The sequence below is a fragment of the Rhinoraja longicauda genome, chromosome 34, assembly GCF_053455715.1.
Source record: "Rhinoraja longicauda isolate Sanriku21f chromosome 34, sRhiLon1.1, whole genome shotgun sequence".
In the NCBI taxonomy this organism is placed as follows: domain Eukaryota; kingdom Metazoa; phylum Chordata; class Chondrichthyes; order Rajiformes; family Arhynchobatidae; genus Rhinoraja; species Rhinoraja longicauda.
The window spans coordinates 9,397,210-9,411,867 of record NC_135986.1 but is presented as its reverse complement, the minus strand read 5'-3'; the positions used below and the strand labels follow the sequence as shown (position 1 = coordinate 9,411,867).

The 14,658-nt window shown below is 61.3% G+C and overlaps 1 protein-coding gene across 3 annotated transcripts in view; it reads right to left on the bottom strand.

The window, feature by feature from the left end:
* The window catches only part of LOC144609225 (arf-GAP domain and FG repeat-containing protein 1-like), a 128,022-nt gene extending 114,022 nt beyond the window's left edge, over positions 1-14,000 (bottom strand). For all 3 annotated transcript variants that reach the window (XM_078427644.1, XM_078427646.1, XM_078427645.1), the window contains exon 1: positions 13,704-14,000. In XM_078427644.1, coding sequence (XP_078283770.1) covers positions 13,704-13,870 — 167 coding nt within the window. In that variant the 5' untranslated portion in view covers positions 13,871-14,000. The remainder of the gene's footprint in view (positions 1-13,703) is intronic.
* Between the last annotated feature and the right edge of the window lie 658 nt (positions 14,001-14,658).

Here is a 14,658-nt window from a genome sequence, read left to right as displayed (position 1 = left end):
TGCCAGCACTAGATTGTCCTTCAGCTTCCTTCAATAGTGTAAAGTCTCAGCTCCTGCTCTTGATCGAGCACTTTAACTCCCCCTCCCATTCCCAGTCTGACCTTTCTGTCATGGGCCTCTCCAGTGCCATAGTGAGGCCCACCGGAAATTGGAGGAACAGCACCTTATATTTCCACTTGGGCAGCTTGCAGCCCAGCGGTATGAACATTGACTTCTCCAACTTTAGATAGTTCCTCTGTCCCTCTCTTCCCCTCCCCTTCCCAGTTCTCCCTCTATCTTCCCTGTCTCCACCTATATCCTTCCTTTGTCCCGCCCCCCGACATCAGTCTGAAGGGTCTCGACTCGAAACGTCACCCATTCCTTCTTTCCTGAGATGCTGCCTGACCCGCTGAGTTACTCCAGCATTTTGTGAATAAATATCTTCGATTTGTACCATCATCTGCAGTTATTTTCTTATACTATGTAATGGAATCAATTGGGGAGAGGAATGCAGTCTTAGCAAAAGTGCATTGCATAGACTAGGGGGGGGGTTAGATACAAATAGATTTACCATTCCCTGTAAAGTTATATGCTGCCCAGAACACTGCAGTATACTGCCTGTGTAGGAAGGAATTGCAGATGCTGGTTTACACTGAAGACAGACACAAAATGCTGGAGTAACTCAGCGGGACAGTCTGAAGAAGGGCCTCGACTCAAAACGTCGCCATTCCTTCTTTCCAGATGCTGCCTGTCCCGCTGAGTTACTCCAACATTTTGTGTCCATCTGCAGTATTTCGCCCACACCTTTCTCTTGCCTGTTGTATAATCAATACTCCCTGTACTCCATATTCAGCACATTCTCCGCCACTTTGTTAACTGTACCACCATTGCCATTGGTTTTGTTACTATCATGTGTACCAAAATACACAACTGTTTGTGTTTTACCTAGTCAACTCGAATCTATTATTCTTACACTCTATTATTCTGACACAAATCATTCTTAAGTACAAAAGTATGATTTTGCCTATGTATAGTAAGGATTTGTTGAGCTGTGTGCAAAAAGAATGGATTTCACTATACCTAGGCCCATGTGACAATAGAATACGACTGAACTATCAAATCATACTACACACATGTACAATCAAGCCATACACAAGTACAACAAGTAATTGCACTCATACAAACAACGAACTGCAGATGCTGCTTCACAAATAAGGACATAAAGTGTTGGTGTGACTCAGCGGGTTGGGCAGCATCTCTCGGGGAACAGCAACAGGCGATGTCTTGGGTTGGGAATATAAGAAAATAACTGCAGATGCTGGTACAAGTCGAAGGTATTTATTCACAAAATGCTGGAGTAACTCAGCAGGTCAGGCAGCATCTCAGGAGAGAAGGAATGGGTGACGTTTCGGGTCGAGACCCTTCTTCAGACTGATGTCAGTGGGGGCAGGCCTAAGGAAAGATATAGGTGGACAGGAAGATAGAGGGAGATCTGGGAAGGGGGAGGGAAGAGAGGGGACAGAGGAACTATCTAAAGTTGGAGAAGTCAATGTTCATACCACTGGGCTGCAAGCTGCCCAGGCGAAATATGAGGTGCTGGATCTGGGTTGGGAAGCTTCTTCAGACTGCTTTAGTGAGTAATTATACTCACTAGTAGTAGTAGTAGTATACAGTGTACTGAGTAGAGGAATGCAGTGTGCAAGGAGTAATTATACTCACTCCTTGCACACTGCATTCCTCTACTCAGTACACTGTATACTACTACTACTACTTGTTCACAGCATATAAAATCAAAACATTGGATATTAGGCACACTCCCTGTTTATAATCTCCATATACTTATAGTGTACACATTATCTGTACTTTCCATATACACACTCCCTGCATCTTGTGTGATCCCTTCAAGCATTCTTTAGACATACAGCATGGAAACAGACCCTTCAGCCCACCGAGACCACGCCGACCAACAATCATCCAATACACAAGTACAATCATACACACTAGGGACCCGTGGTCAGGATCAAACCCGGGTTCTTGGTGCTGTAAGTCAGTAACTCTACCGCTGCGCCACTGTGCCACCCCAACTTGCACTCCCCAACTTGCTATGTGCACATTCCTGCAAACCCTACGATGCATTTGTACTCTTAGCCACGTGCCCTTCCTGTACAGTGGTTACCCAGTGCCCAATAATGCAAAAGCCACACACTTTGGATGTGACTACTACCCCCTCTCTCTCTCAGACAGCACCCGTGGTCAGGATCGAACCTGGGTCACTGTGCTGTGAGGGTGTAGATCGAACGCTGCGGCATTATGCTGCCCAAGTGTTTGTGCACATTGGGAAACCCACTCCAAGCCTCCCATGTCTCAGTTCACTGCAGCAGTTGGGAGAATAGTGAAAACAATATCCCTTTACCAATCCTTCCCCATTGAAAAAGGGCGCAGAGAAGATTTTCGAGGATGAGGGCCTGAGCTATAGGGAGAGACTGGGCAGGCTAGGACTCTATTCCTTGGGGCGCAGGAGGATGAGGCGTGATCTTATAGAGGTGTATAAACCGTGAACGCACAAAGTCTCCTACCCAGCGTAGAACCAGGGGGACATAGGCTTAAGGTGAGGGGGGAAAGATTTAAAAGGAACCAGAAGGGCAACTCTTTCCACACGGAGGGTGGTGGGTATATAGAATGCGTTGCCAGAGGCGGTAGTTGAGACAGGTACATGTACACGGATAGGAAGGATATAGAGGGATATGGGACTGAACGTAGGCAGGCGGGACAAGTGCAGATGGGGCATCTTGGTCGACATTAGCATGTTGGGCCGAAGGGCCTGTTTCCATGTGGTAGAATTCTATGCATTACGCTTCCCTCCGACAGTAAGGATGCTGGAAAACATGGATCCCTCATCTTTGGAGCCACTGCTCAGGCAGGCAACCGTGCAAAATCATAGACTCAACAGGTATCCGCAGTAGGCCATTACATTCACGGGCCCAACAGCAGACACGGTGGAGCAGCGGTAGAGTTGCTGCCTCACAGCGCCAGAGACCCAGGTTCCATCCTGTCTACGGAGTTTGGACGTTCTCCCTGCGACTGCGTGGGTTTTCCCTGGGTGCTCCGGTTTCCTCCCACATCCCAAAGATGTGCAGTCTTGTTGGTAATTGGCCCTCTGCAAATTGTCCCAAGTGTGTAGGACTTGAAACTGGGATAACGTAGAACTAGCGTGAACAGGTGAATGTAGGGTCGCCGTGGATTCAGTGGGCTGAAGGGCATGTTTCCATGCTGAAGCTCTATTCAGCAGCAGGAAGAGATTACCAAGTTGACGAAGAGAAAGATTTGATGATGTGCCCAATGCCCCCCCCTGACGAATTGCTGCCTCCCTAATGATCCTTGGTAGATCCTGGCCCACAACCACTTGAGGCAGGGAGCTCAGTGTGGTATTGAGAACTTTGATCTCTTGCATCATGAGCACACAGAGGCCCTGTGGACACAGCAAAAGGTACACACACCCCCTCTTCTCCCTCTCCTGCCAGGCAAGAGGTAGAGTAGTGTGAAAACGCACAACTACAGATTCAGGAACAATTTCTTCCAGCTGTTATCAGGCAACCGAATCATCCCATCACCAACTAGAGAGCGGCCCTGAATGACGATCTACCTCACTGGAGACCCTCAGACAATGTTTTAAATCAGACTTCACCCTTCTCCATCTTACAGTGTAACACCCTGGTACACTACTCCCACAGAGGTGGCACCAATAGGACACCCTCTCCCCCCACCCCCCCCCCCCGACACAAAGGGTAACCACCCACCTTCCCCCCCCCCCCCCCCCCGACCCCCACAGTGTAGGTGGGCCCACGTTGTCCACACTGTGTGATCCACACTGTATCACAACTCCCCCGCCATTAAACACAGGATGCCGGAGCAGGAGGTACAGGCAAAGCTGCCAAGTGATGTCGGTGTAGGTGGACCCGCGTTGTTCACATTCCGTAACCCCCTCACTGCATGACCCCTACACCGTGTGTGACCTCCACAATGTAACCCACTGTTACAGGATGCCGGAGCAGGAGGTCCAGACAAAGCTGCCTATAGTGATGTTGGTGTAGGTGGGCCCCACTCCCGCACTGTACCCCGCACTGTGTGTACCCCACGCTGTACACCGCCATTACTCTCACGATGCAGGAGGTGCAGACGAAGCTGCCCACGGTGATGTTGGTGTAGGGGGGGGGGTGTGTGTGTGTGCGCGCGTGTGTGGGCGTGTGTGTGTGTGTATACTCACTCTGGGGAGAGGGGTACTCACTGTGGGGGGGGAAGGGGTACTCACTGTGTGGGGGGAGGGGTACTCACTGTGGGGGGGGGGTACTCACTGGGCCCGCGCTGTCTGTGGGGGTGGGGGGTGGGGAGGGGGTACTCACTGTGGGGGGGTACTCACTGTGGGGGGGGTACTCACAGGATGCCCGAGCAGGACGTACAGACGAAGCTGCCCACGGTGATGTCAGTGTAGGTGGGGCCCGTGCTGTGTGTGTGTGTGTGTGTGTGTGGGGGGGGAGGGGTCCGCACTGGGGGGGGAGGGTACTCACAGGATGCCCGAGCAGGACGTACAAACAAAGCTGCCCACGGTGATGTCAGTGTAGGTGGGTCCGCGCTGTGTGTGGGTGGGGGGGGTCCTCACTGTGTGGGGGGGGGGGGAGGTACTCACTGTAGGGGGAGGGGTCCTCACTGTGGGAGGGAGGTACTCACAGGATATCCGAGCAGGAGGTACAGACGAAGCTCCCCACGGTGATATCAGTGTAGGTGGGCCCGCGCTGTGTGTGTGTGTGTGGGGGGGTGGGGGTGGGGAGGGGTCCTCACTGGGGAGGGGGGTACTCACAGGATGCCCAAGCAGGAGGTACCGACGAAGCTGCCCACGGTGATGTCAGTGTAGGTTGGCCCGCGCTGTGTGTGGGTGTGGGGTCCTCACTGTGGGGGGGGTACTAACAGGATGCCCGAGCAGGACGTACAGACGAAGCTCCCCACGGTGATGTTAGTGTAGGTGGGCCAGCGCTGTGTGTGTGTGTGTGGGGGGGAGGGGGGGGGAGGGGTGGTGTGAGGGGGGGGGTCCTCACTGTGGGAGGGGGGGTACTCACAGGATGCCCGAGCAGGACGTACAGACGAAGCTCCCCACGGTGATGTCAGTGTAGGTGGGCCCGCGCTGTGTGTGGGGGGGAGGGGTCCTCACTGTGTGGGGGGGGGATCCACACTGTGGGGGGGGGGGTACTCACAGGATGCCGGAGCAGGACGTACAGACGAAGTTCCCCACGGTGATATCAGTGTAGGTGGGCCCGCGCTGTGTGTGTGTGTGTGGGGGGGGGGGGGGGTGTGGGGGAGGGGTCCTCACTGTGGAGGGAGGGGTCCACACTGTGGGGGGGACGGGACTCACAGGATGCCGGAGCAGGACGTACAGACGAAGCTCCCCACGGTGATGTCAGTGTAGATGGGCCCGCGCTGTGTGTGTGGGTGTATGGGGGGGGGAGGGGTGGTGTGGGGGGGAGGGGGGGGTGGGGAGGGGTCCTCACTGTGGGGGCGGGGGTACTCACAGGATGCCCGAGTAGGACGTACAGACGAAGCTCCCCACGGTGATGTCAGTGTAGGTGGGCCCGCGCTGTGTGTGTGGGGGGGAGGAGTGGTGTGGGGGAAGGGGTGGGGTGGGGAGGGGTCCACACTGTGGGGGGGGGGGTACTCACAGGATGCCCGAGCAGGACGTACAGACGAAGCTCCCCACAGTGATGTCAGTGTAGGTGGGCCCGCGCTGTGTGTGTGTGTGGGGGAGGGGTGGTGTGGGGGAAGGGGTGGGGTGGGGAGGGGTCCACACTGTGGGGGGGGGGGGGGGGTACTCACAGGATGCCCGAGCAGGACGTACAGACGAAGCTCCCCACGGTGATGTCAGTGTAGGTGGGCCCGCGCTGTGTGTGTGTGTGTGTGTGTGTGTGTGTGTGTGGGGGGAGAGGTGGTGTGGGGGAGGGTGGGGAGGGGTCCACACTGTGGGGGGGGGGGGGGGTTACTCACAGGATGCCGGAGCAGGACGTACAGACGAAGCTCCCCACGGTGATGTCAGTGTAGATGGGCCCGCGCTGGGTGGGGGGGATGGGTGGTGTGGAGGGGTGGTGTGGGGGAGGGTGGGGAGGGGTCCACACTGTGGGGGGGGGTACTCACAGGATGCCGGAGCAGGACGTACAGACGAAGCTCCCCACGGTGATGTCAGTGTAGGTGGGCCCGTGTTGTGTGCGTGTGTGGGGGGGAGGGGTGGTGTGGGGGGAGGGGTGGTGTGGGGGGAGGGGTGGGGTGGTGAGGGGTCCACACTGTGGGGGGGGGTACTCACAGGATGCCGGAGCAGGACGTACAGACGAAGCTCCCCACGGTGATGTCAGTGTAGGTGGGCCCGCGCTGTGTGTGTGTGTGTGGGGGGGGGAGGGGTGGTGTGGGGGGGAGGGGTGGTGTGGGGAGGGGTCCTCACTGTGGGGGGGGGGGGTACTCACAGGATGCCGGAGCAGGACGTACAGACGAAGCTCCCCACGGTGATGTCAGTGTAGGTGGGCCCGCGCTCTGTGTGTGTGTGTGTGTGTGTGTGTGGGGGGAGAGGGGTGGTGTGGGGGGGGGAGGGGTGGTGTGGGGGAGGGTGGGGAGGGGTCCACACTGTGGGGGGGGTACTCACAGGATGCCGGAGCAGGACGTACAGACGAAGCTCCCCAAGGTGATGTCAGTGTAGGTGTGCCCGCGCTGTGTGTGTGGGGGGGAGGGGTGGTGTGGGGGGGAGGGGCGGTGTGGGGGGGAGGGGTGGTGTGGGGAGGGGTCCACACTGTGGGGGGGGGGGGGGGGTACTCACAGGATGCCCGAGCAGGACGTACAGACGAAGCTCCCCACGGTGATGTCAGTGTAGGTGGGCCGGCGCTGTGTGTGTGTGTGGGGGGGGGAGGGGTGGTGTGGGGGGGAGGGTGGGGAGGGGTCCACACTGTGGGGGGGGGGGGGGTACTCACAGGATGCCCGAGCAGGACGTACAGACGAAGCTCCCCACGGTGATGTCAGTGTAGGTGGGCCCGCGCTGTGTGTGTGTGTGTGTGTGGGGGGGGAGGGTTGGTGTGGGGAGGGGTCCACACTGTGGGGGGGGGGGGGGTACTCACAGGATGCCGGAGCAGGACGTACAGACGAAGCTCCCCACGGTGATGTCAGTGTAGGTGGGCCCGCGCTGTGTGTGTGGGGGGGAGGGGTGGTGTGGAGGGGTGGTGTGGGGGAGGGTGGGGAGGGGTCCACACTGTGGGGGGGGGGGGTACTCACAGGATGCCCGAGCAGGACGTGCAGACGAAGCTCCCCACGGTGATGTCAGTGTAGGTGGGCCCGCGCTGTGTGTGTGTGTGTGTGTGTGTGTGGGGGGGAGGGGTGGTGTGGGGAGGGGTCCACACTGTGGGGGGGGTACTCACAGGATGCCGGAGCAGGACGTACAGACGAAGCTCCCCACGGTGACGTCAGTGTAGATGGGCCCGTGCTGTCTGTGTGTGTGGGGGGGGGGAGGGGTGGTGTGGGGGAGGGTGGGGAGGGGTCCACACTGTGGTGGGGTACTCACAGGATGCCGGAGCAGGACGTACAGACGAAGCTCCACAGGTGATGTCAGTGTAGGTGGGCCCGCGCTGTGTGTGTGTGGGAGGGAGGGGTCCACACTGTGGGGGGGGGGGGGGGTACTCACAGGATGCCCGAGCAGGACGTACAGACGAAGCTCCCCACGGTGATGTCAGTGTAGGTGGGCCCGCGCTGTGTGTGTGGGGGAGGGGTGGTGTGGGGAGGGGTCCACACTGTGGTGGGGGGGGGGGGGGGGTACTGACAGGATTACCGAGCAGGACGTACAGACGAAGCTCCCCACGGTGATGTCAGTGTGGGTGGGCCCGCGCTGTGTGTGTGTGTGTGTGTGTGTGTGTGTGTGGGGGAGGGGTGGTGTGGGGGGGAGGGGTGGTGTGGGGAGGGGTCCACACTGTGGGTAGGGGGGGGGGGGGGTTCTCACAGGATGCCCGAGCAGGACGTACAGACGAAGCTCCCCACGGTGATGTCAGTGTGGGTGGGCCCGCGCTGTGTGTGTGTGTGTGTGTGTGTGTGTGTGTGTGTGTGTGTGTGTGTGTGGGGGAGGGGTGGTGTGGGGGGGAGGGGTGGTGTGGGGAGGGGTCCACACTGTGGGGGGGGGGGGGGTACTCACAGGATGCCGGAGCAGGACGTACAGACGAAGCTCCCCACGGTGATGTCAGTGTAGGTGGGCCCGCGCTGTGTGTGTGTGTGTGGGGGGGGGGAGGGGTGGTGTGGGGGGAGGGGTGGGGTGGGGAGGGGTCCACACTGTGGGGGGGGGTACTCACAGGATGCCGGTGCAGGACGTACAGACGAAGCTCCCCACGGTGATGTCAGTGTAGGTGGGCCCGCGCTGTGTGTGTGTGGGGGAGGGGTGCTGTGGGGGAGGGTGGGGAGGGGTCCACACTGTGGGGGGGGGGGGGGGTACTCACAGGATGCCGGAGCAGGACGTACAGACGAAGCTCCCCACGGTGATGTCAGTGTAGGTGGGCCCGCGCTGTGTGTGTGTGTGTGGGGGGAGGGGTGGTGTGGGGGTGGTGTGGGGGCGGGTGGGGTGGGGTCCCACACTGTGGGGGGGTACTCACAGGATGCCGGAGCAGGACGTACAGACGAAGCTCCCCACGGTGATGTCAGTGTAGGTGGGCCCGCGCTGTGTGTGTGTGTGTGTGTGGGGGGGGAGGGGTGGTGTGGGGGAGGGTGGGGAGGGGTCCACACTGTGGGGGGGGGGGGGGGTACTCACAGGATGCCGGAGCAGGACGTACAGACGGAGCTCCCCACGGTGATGTCAGTGTAGGTGGGCCCGCGCTGTGTGTGTGTGTGTGGGGGGAGGGGTGGTGTGGGGGTGGTGTGGGTGTGGGGGTGGTGTGGGGGCGGGTGGGGTGGGGTCCACACTGTGGGGGGGTACTCACAGGATGCCGGAGCAGGACGTACAGACGAAGCTCCCCACGGTGATGTCAGTGTAGGTGGGCCCGCGCTGTGTGTGTGTGTGTGTGGGGGGGAGGGGTGGTGTGGGGGAGGGTGGGGAGGGGTCCACACTGTGGGGGGGGGGGTACTCACAGGATGCCGGAGCAGGACGTACAGACGAAGCTCCCCACGGTGATGTCAGTGTAGGTGGGCCCGCGCTGTGTGTGTGGGGGAGGGTGGGGTGGGGTCCACACTGTGGGGGGGGGGGGGGTACTCACAGGATGCCGGAGCAGGACGTACAGACGAAGCTCCCCACGGTGATGTCAGTGTAGGTGGGCCCGCGCTGTGTGTGTGGGGGGAGGGGTGGGGTGGTGTGGTGTGGAGGAGGGTGGGGTGGGGTCCACACTGTGGGGGGGGGGGGGGGTACTCACAGGATGCCGGAGCAGGACGTACAGACGAAGCTCCCCACGGTGATGTCAGTGTAGGTGGGCCCGCGCTGTGTGTGTGGGGGAGGGTGGGGTGGGGTCCACACTGTGGGGGGGGGGGGGGGTACTCACAGGATGCCGGAGCAGGACGTACAGACGAAGCTCCCCACGGTGATGTCAGTGTAGGTGGGCCCGCGCTGTGTGTGTGTGTGTGTGGGGGGAGGGGTGGTGTGGGGGAGGGTGGGGAGGGGTCCACACTGTGGGGGGGGGGGTACTCACAGGATGCCGGAGCAGGACGTACAGACGAAGCTCCCCACGGTGATGTCAGTGTAGGTGGGCCCGCGCTGTGTGTGTGGGGGAGGGTGGGGTGGGGTCCACACTGTGGGGGGGGGGGGGTACTCACAGGATGCCGGAGCAGGACGTACAGACGAAGCTCCCCACGGTGATGTCAGTGTAGGTGGGCCCGCGCTGTGTGTGTGGGGGGAGGGGTGGGGTGGTGTGGTGTGGGGGAGGGTGGGGAGGGGTCCACACTGTGGGGGGGGGGGGGGGTACTCACAGGATGCCGGAGCAGGACGTACAGACGAAGCTCCCCACGGTGATGTCAGTGTAGGTGGGCCCGCGCTGTGTGTGTGTGTGTGGGGGAGGGGTGGTGTGGGGGGAGGGTGGGGAGGGGTCCACACTGTGGGGGGGGGGGGGGTACTCACAGGATGCCGGAGCAAGACGTACAGACGAAGCTCCCCACGGTGATGTCAGTGTAGGTGGGCCCGCGCTGTGTGTGTGGGGGAGGGGTGGTGTGGGGGGGAGGGGTGGTGTGGGGAGGGGTCCACACTGTGGGGGGGGGGGGGTACTCACAGGATGCCGGAGCAGGACGTACAGACGAAGCTCCCCACGGTGATGTCAGTGTAGGTGGGCCCGCGCTGTGTGTGTGGGGGAGGGGTGGTGTGGGGGGGAGGGGTGGTGTGGGGAGGGGTCCACACTGTGGGGGGGGGGGGGTACTCACAGGATGCCGGAGCAGGACGTACAGACGAAGCTCCCCACGGTGATGTCAGTGTAGGTGGGCCCGCGCTGTGTGTGTGTGTGTGGGGGGGGGGAGGGGTGGTGTGGGGGGAGGGGTGGGGTGGGGAGGGGTCCACACTGTGGGGGGGGGTACTCACAGGATGCCGGTGCAGGACGTACAGACGAAGCTCCCCACGGTGATGTCAGTGTAGGTGGGCCCGCGCTGTGTGTGTGTGGGGGAGGGGTGCTGTGGGGGAGGGTGGGGAGGGGTCCACACTGTGGGGGGGGGGGGGTACTCACAGGATGCCGGAGCAGGACGTACAGACGAAGCTCCCCACGGTGATGTCAGTGTAGGTGGGCCCGCGCTGTGTGTGTGTGTGTGGGGGGAGGGGTGGTGTGGGGGTGGTGTGGGGGCGGGTGGGGTGGGGTCCACACTGTGGGGGGGTACTCACAGGATGCCGGAGCAGGACGTACAGACGAAGCTCCCCACGGTGATGTCAGTGTAGGTGGGCCCGCGCTGTGTGTGTGTGTGTGGGGGGAGGGGTGGTGTGGGGGTGGTGTGGGTGTGGGGGTGGTGTGGGGGCGGGTGGGGTGGGGTCCACACTGTGGGGGGGTACTCACAGGATGCCGGAGCAGGACGTACAGACGAAGCTCCCCACGGTGATGTCAGTGTAGGTGGGCCCGCGCTGTGTGTGTGTGTGTGTGGGGGGGAGGGGTGGTGTGGGGGAGGGTGGGGAGGGGTCCACACTGTGGGGGGGGGGGGTACTCACAGGATGCCGGAGCAGGACGTACAGACGAAGCTCCCCACGGTGATGTCAGTGTAGGTGGGCCCGCGCTGTGTGTGTGGGGGAGGGTGGGGTGGGGTCCACACTGTGGGGGGGGGGGGGGTACTCACAGGATGCCGGAGCAGGACGTACAGACGAAGCTCCCCACGGTGATGTCAGTGTAGGTGGGCCCGCGCTGTGTGTGTGGGGGGAGGGGTGGGGTGGTGTGGTGTGGGGGAGGGTGGGGTGGGGTCCACACTGTGGGGGGGGGGGGGGGTACTCACAGGATGCCGGAGCAGGACGTACAGACGAAGCTCCCCACGGTGATGTCAGTGTAGGTGGGCCCGCGCTGTGTGTGTGGGGGAGGGTGGGGTGGGGTCCACACTGTGGGGGGGGGGGGGGGGTACTCACAGGATGCCGGAGCAGGACGTACAGACGAAGCTCCCCACGGTGATGTCAGTGTAGGTGGGCCCGCGCTGTGTGTGTGTGTGTGTGGGGGGGAGGGGTGGTGTGGGGGAGGGTGGGGAGGGGTCCACACTGTGGGGGGGGGGGTACTCACAGGATGCCGGAGCAGGACGTACAGACGAAGCTCCCCACGGTGATGTCAGTGTAGGTGGGCCCGCGCTGTGTGTGTGTGGGAGGGTGGGGTGGGGTCCACACTGTGGGGGGGGGGGGGTACTCACAGGATGCCGGAGCAGGACGTACAGACGAAGCTCCCCACGGTGATGTCAGTGTAGGTGGGCCCGCGCTGTGTGTGTGGGGGAGGGGTGGTGTGGTGTGGGGGAGGGTGGGGAGGGGTCCACACTGTGGGGGGGGGGGGTACTCACAGGATGCCGGAGCAGGACGTACAGACGAAGCTCCCCACGGTGATGTCAGTGTAGGTGGGCCCGCGCTGTGTGTGTGGGGGGAGGGGTGGTGTGGTGTGGTGTGGGGGAGGGTGGGGAGGGGTCCACACTGTGGGGGGGGGGGTACTCACAGGATGCCGGAGCAGGACGTACAGACGAAGCTCCCCACGGTGATGTCAGTGTAGGTGGGCCCGCGCTGTGTGTGTGGGGGGAGGGGTGGTGTGGTGTGGTGTGGGGGAGGGTGGGGAGGGGTCCACACTGTGGGGGGGGGGTACTCACAGGATGCCGGAGCAGGACGTACAGACGAAGCTCCCCACGGTGATGTCAGTGTAGGTGGGCCCGCGCTGTGTGTGTGGGGGGAGGGGTGGTGTGGTGTGGTGTGGGGGAGGGTGGGGAGGGGTCCACACTGTGGGGGGGGGGGTACTCACAGGATGCCGGAGCAGGACGTACAGACGAAGCTCCCCACGGTGATGTCAGTGTAGGTGGGCCCGCGCTGTGTGTGTGGGGGGAGGGGTGGTGTGGTGTGGTGTGGGGGAGGGTGGGGAGGGGTCCACACTGTGGGGGGGGGGGGTACTCACAGGATGCCGGAGCAGGACGTACAGACGAAGCTCCCCACGGTGATGTCAGTGTAGGTGGGCCCGCGCTGTGTGTGTGTGGGGGGAGGGGTGGTGTGGGGGAGGGGTGGTGTGGGGGAGGGTGGGGAGGGGTCCACACTGTGGGGGGGGGGGGTACTCACAGGATGCCGGAGCAGGACGTACAGACGAAGCTCCCCACGGTGATGTCAGTGTAGGTGGGCCCGCGCTGTGTGTGTGTGGGAGGGGTGGTGTGGGGGAGGGTCCACACTGTGGGGGGGGGGGTACTCACAGGATGCCGGAGCAGGACGTACAGACGAAGCTCCCCACGGTGATGTCAGTGTAGGTGGGCCCGCGCTGTGTGTGTGGGGGGAGGGGTGGTGTGGTGTGGTGTGGGGGAGGGTGGGGAGGGGTCCACACTGTGGGGGGGGGGGTACTCACAGGATGCCGGAGCAGGACGTACAGACGAAGCTCCCCACGGTGATGTCAGTGTAGGTGGGCCCGCGCTGTGTGTGTGGGGGGAGGGGTGGTGTGGTGTGGTGTGGGGGAGGGTGGGGAGGGGTCCACACTGTGGGGGGGGGGGTACTCACAGGATGCCGGAGCAGGACGTACAGACGAAGCTCCCCACGGTGATGTCAGTGTAGGTGGGCCCGCGCTGTGTGTGTGTGGTGTGGTGTGGTGTGGGGGAGGGTGGGGAGGGGTCCACACTGTGGGGGGGGGGGGGGGTACTCACAGGATGCCGGAGCAGGACGTACAGACGAAGCTCCCCACGGTGATGTCAGTGTAGGTGGGCCCGCGCTGTGTGTGTGTGGGGGGAGGGGTGGTGTGGTGTGGTGTGGTGTGGTGTGGTGTGGGGGAGGGTGGGGAGGGGTCCACACTGTGGGGGGGGGTACTCACAGGATGCCGGAGCAGGACGTACAGACGAAGCTCCCCACGGTGATGTCAGTGTAGGTGGGCCCGCGCTGTGTGTGTGTGGGAGGGTGGGGAGGGGTCCACACTGTGGGGGGGGGGGGGGTACTCACAGGATGCCGGAGCAGGACGTACAGACGAAGCTCCCCACGGTGATGTCAGTGTAGGTGGGCCCGCGCTGTGTGTGTGGGGGAGGGGTGGTGTGGGGGAGGGTCCACACTGTGGGGGGGGGGTACTCACAGGATGCCGGAGCAGGACGTACAGACGAAGCTCCCCACGGTGATGTCAGTGTAGGTGGGCCCGCGCTGCTCGCACTCGGCGCAGCGGCGGTTGGGGGCGCGCGCGCCCATCTCGCGCACCAGCCGCAGGTGCTTCTCCTCCTGTTTGCGGCGCGCCGTCGCCGACATGGCGCCTGCCCCCTCAGCCGGGTAGCTCCCTCTCCCTCTCTACTCTCTACTCTCTCACTGCTTCACTCCCTCGCTCTCTCTCCCCTCAGCCGTGGCTCCTCGGCGCCGCCATTGCCCAACGATCAGCGGAGGGGGGGGTGGGCGGGGGGGGGGGAGGGGTGACGGCGGCCGGGTGGGCGGACGGACGGACGGAGGGAGGGAGGGAGGGAGGGAGGGAGGCGCGACCGCGGGTTCGAAATATGCACCTCACACAATCACACTCACTCTCTCAATCACATATACGCTCACACACAATCACATATATACACACACACAATCACATACACACACACACACACAATCACATATACACTCACACACACAATCATATATACACTCACACACACAATCACATACACACACACACACAATCACATACACACACACACAATCACATATACACTCTCACACATACACTCTCACACACAATCACATACACACACACACTTAATCACATATACACTCACAAACACACACACAATCATATAAACACACACACACAATCATATATACACTCACTCTCAATCACATATACACTCACAAACACACACAATCATATATACACACACACACAATCATATATACACTCACTCTCAATCACATATACACTCACAAACACACACACAATCATATATACACACACACACAATCATATATACACTCACCCTCAATCACATATACACTCACAAACACACACACAATCATATATACACACACACACAATTATATATATACACACACACACAATC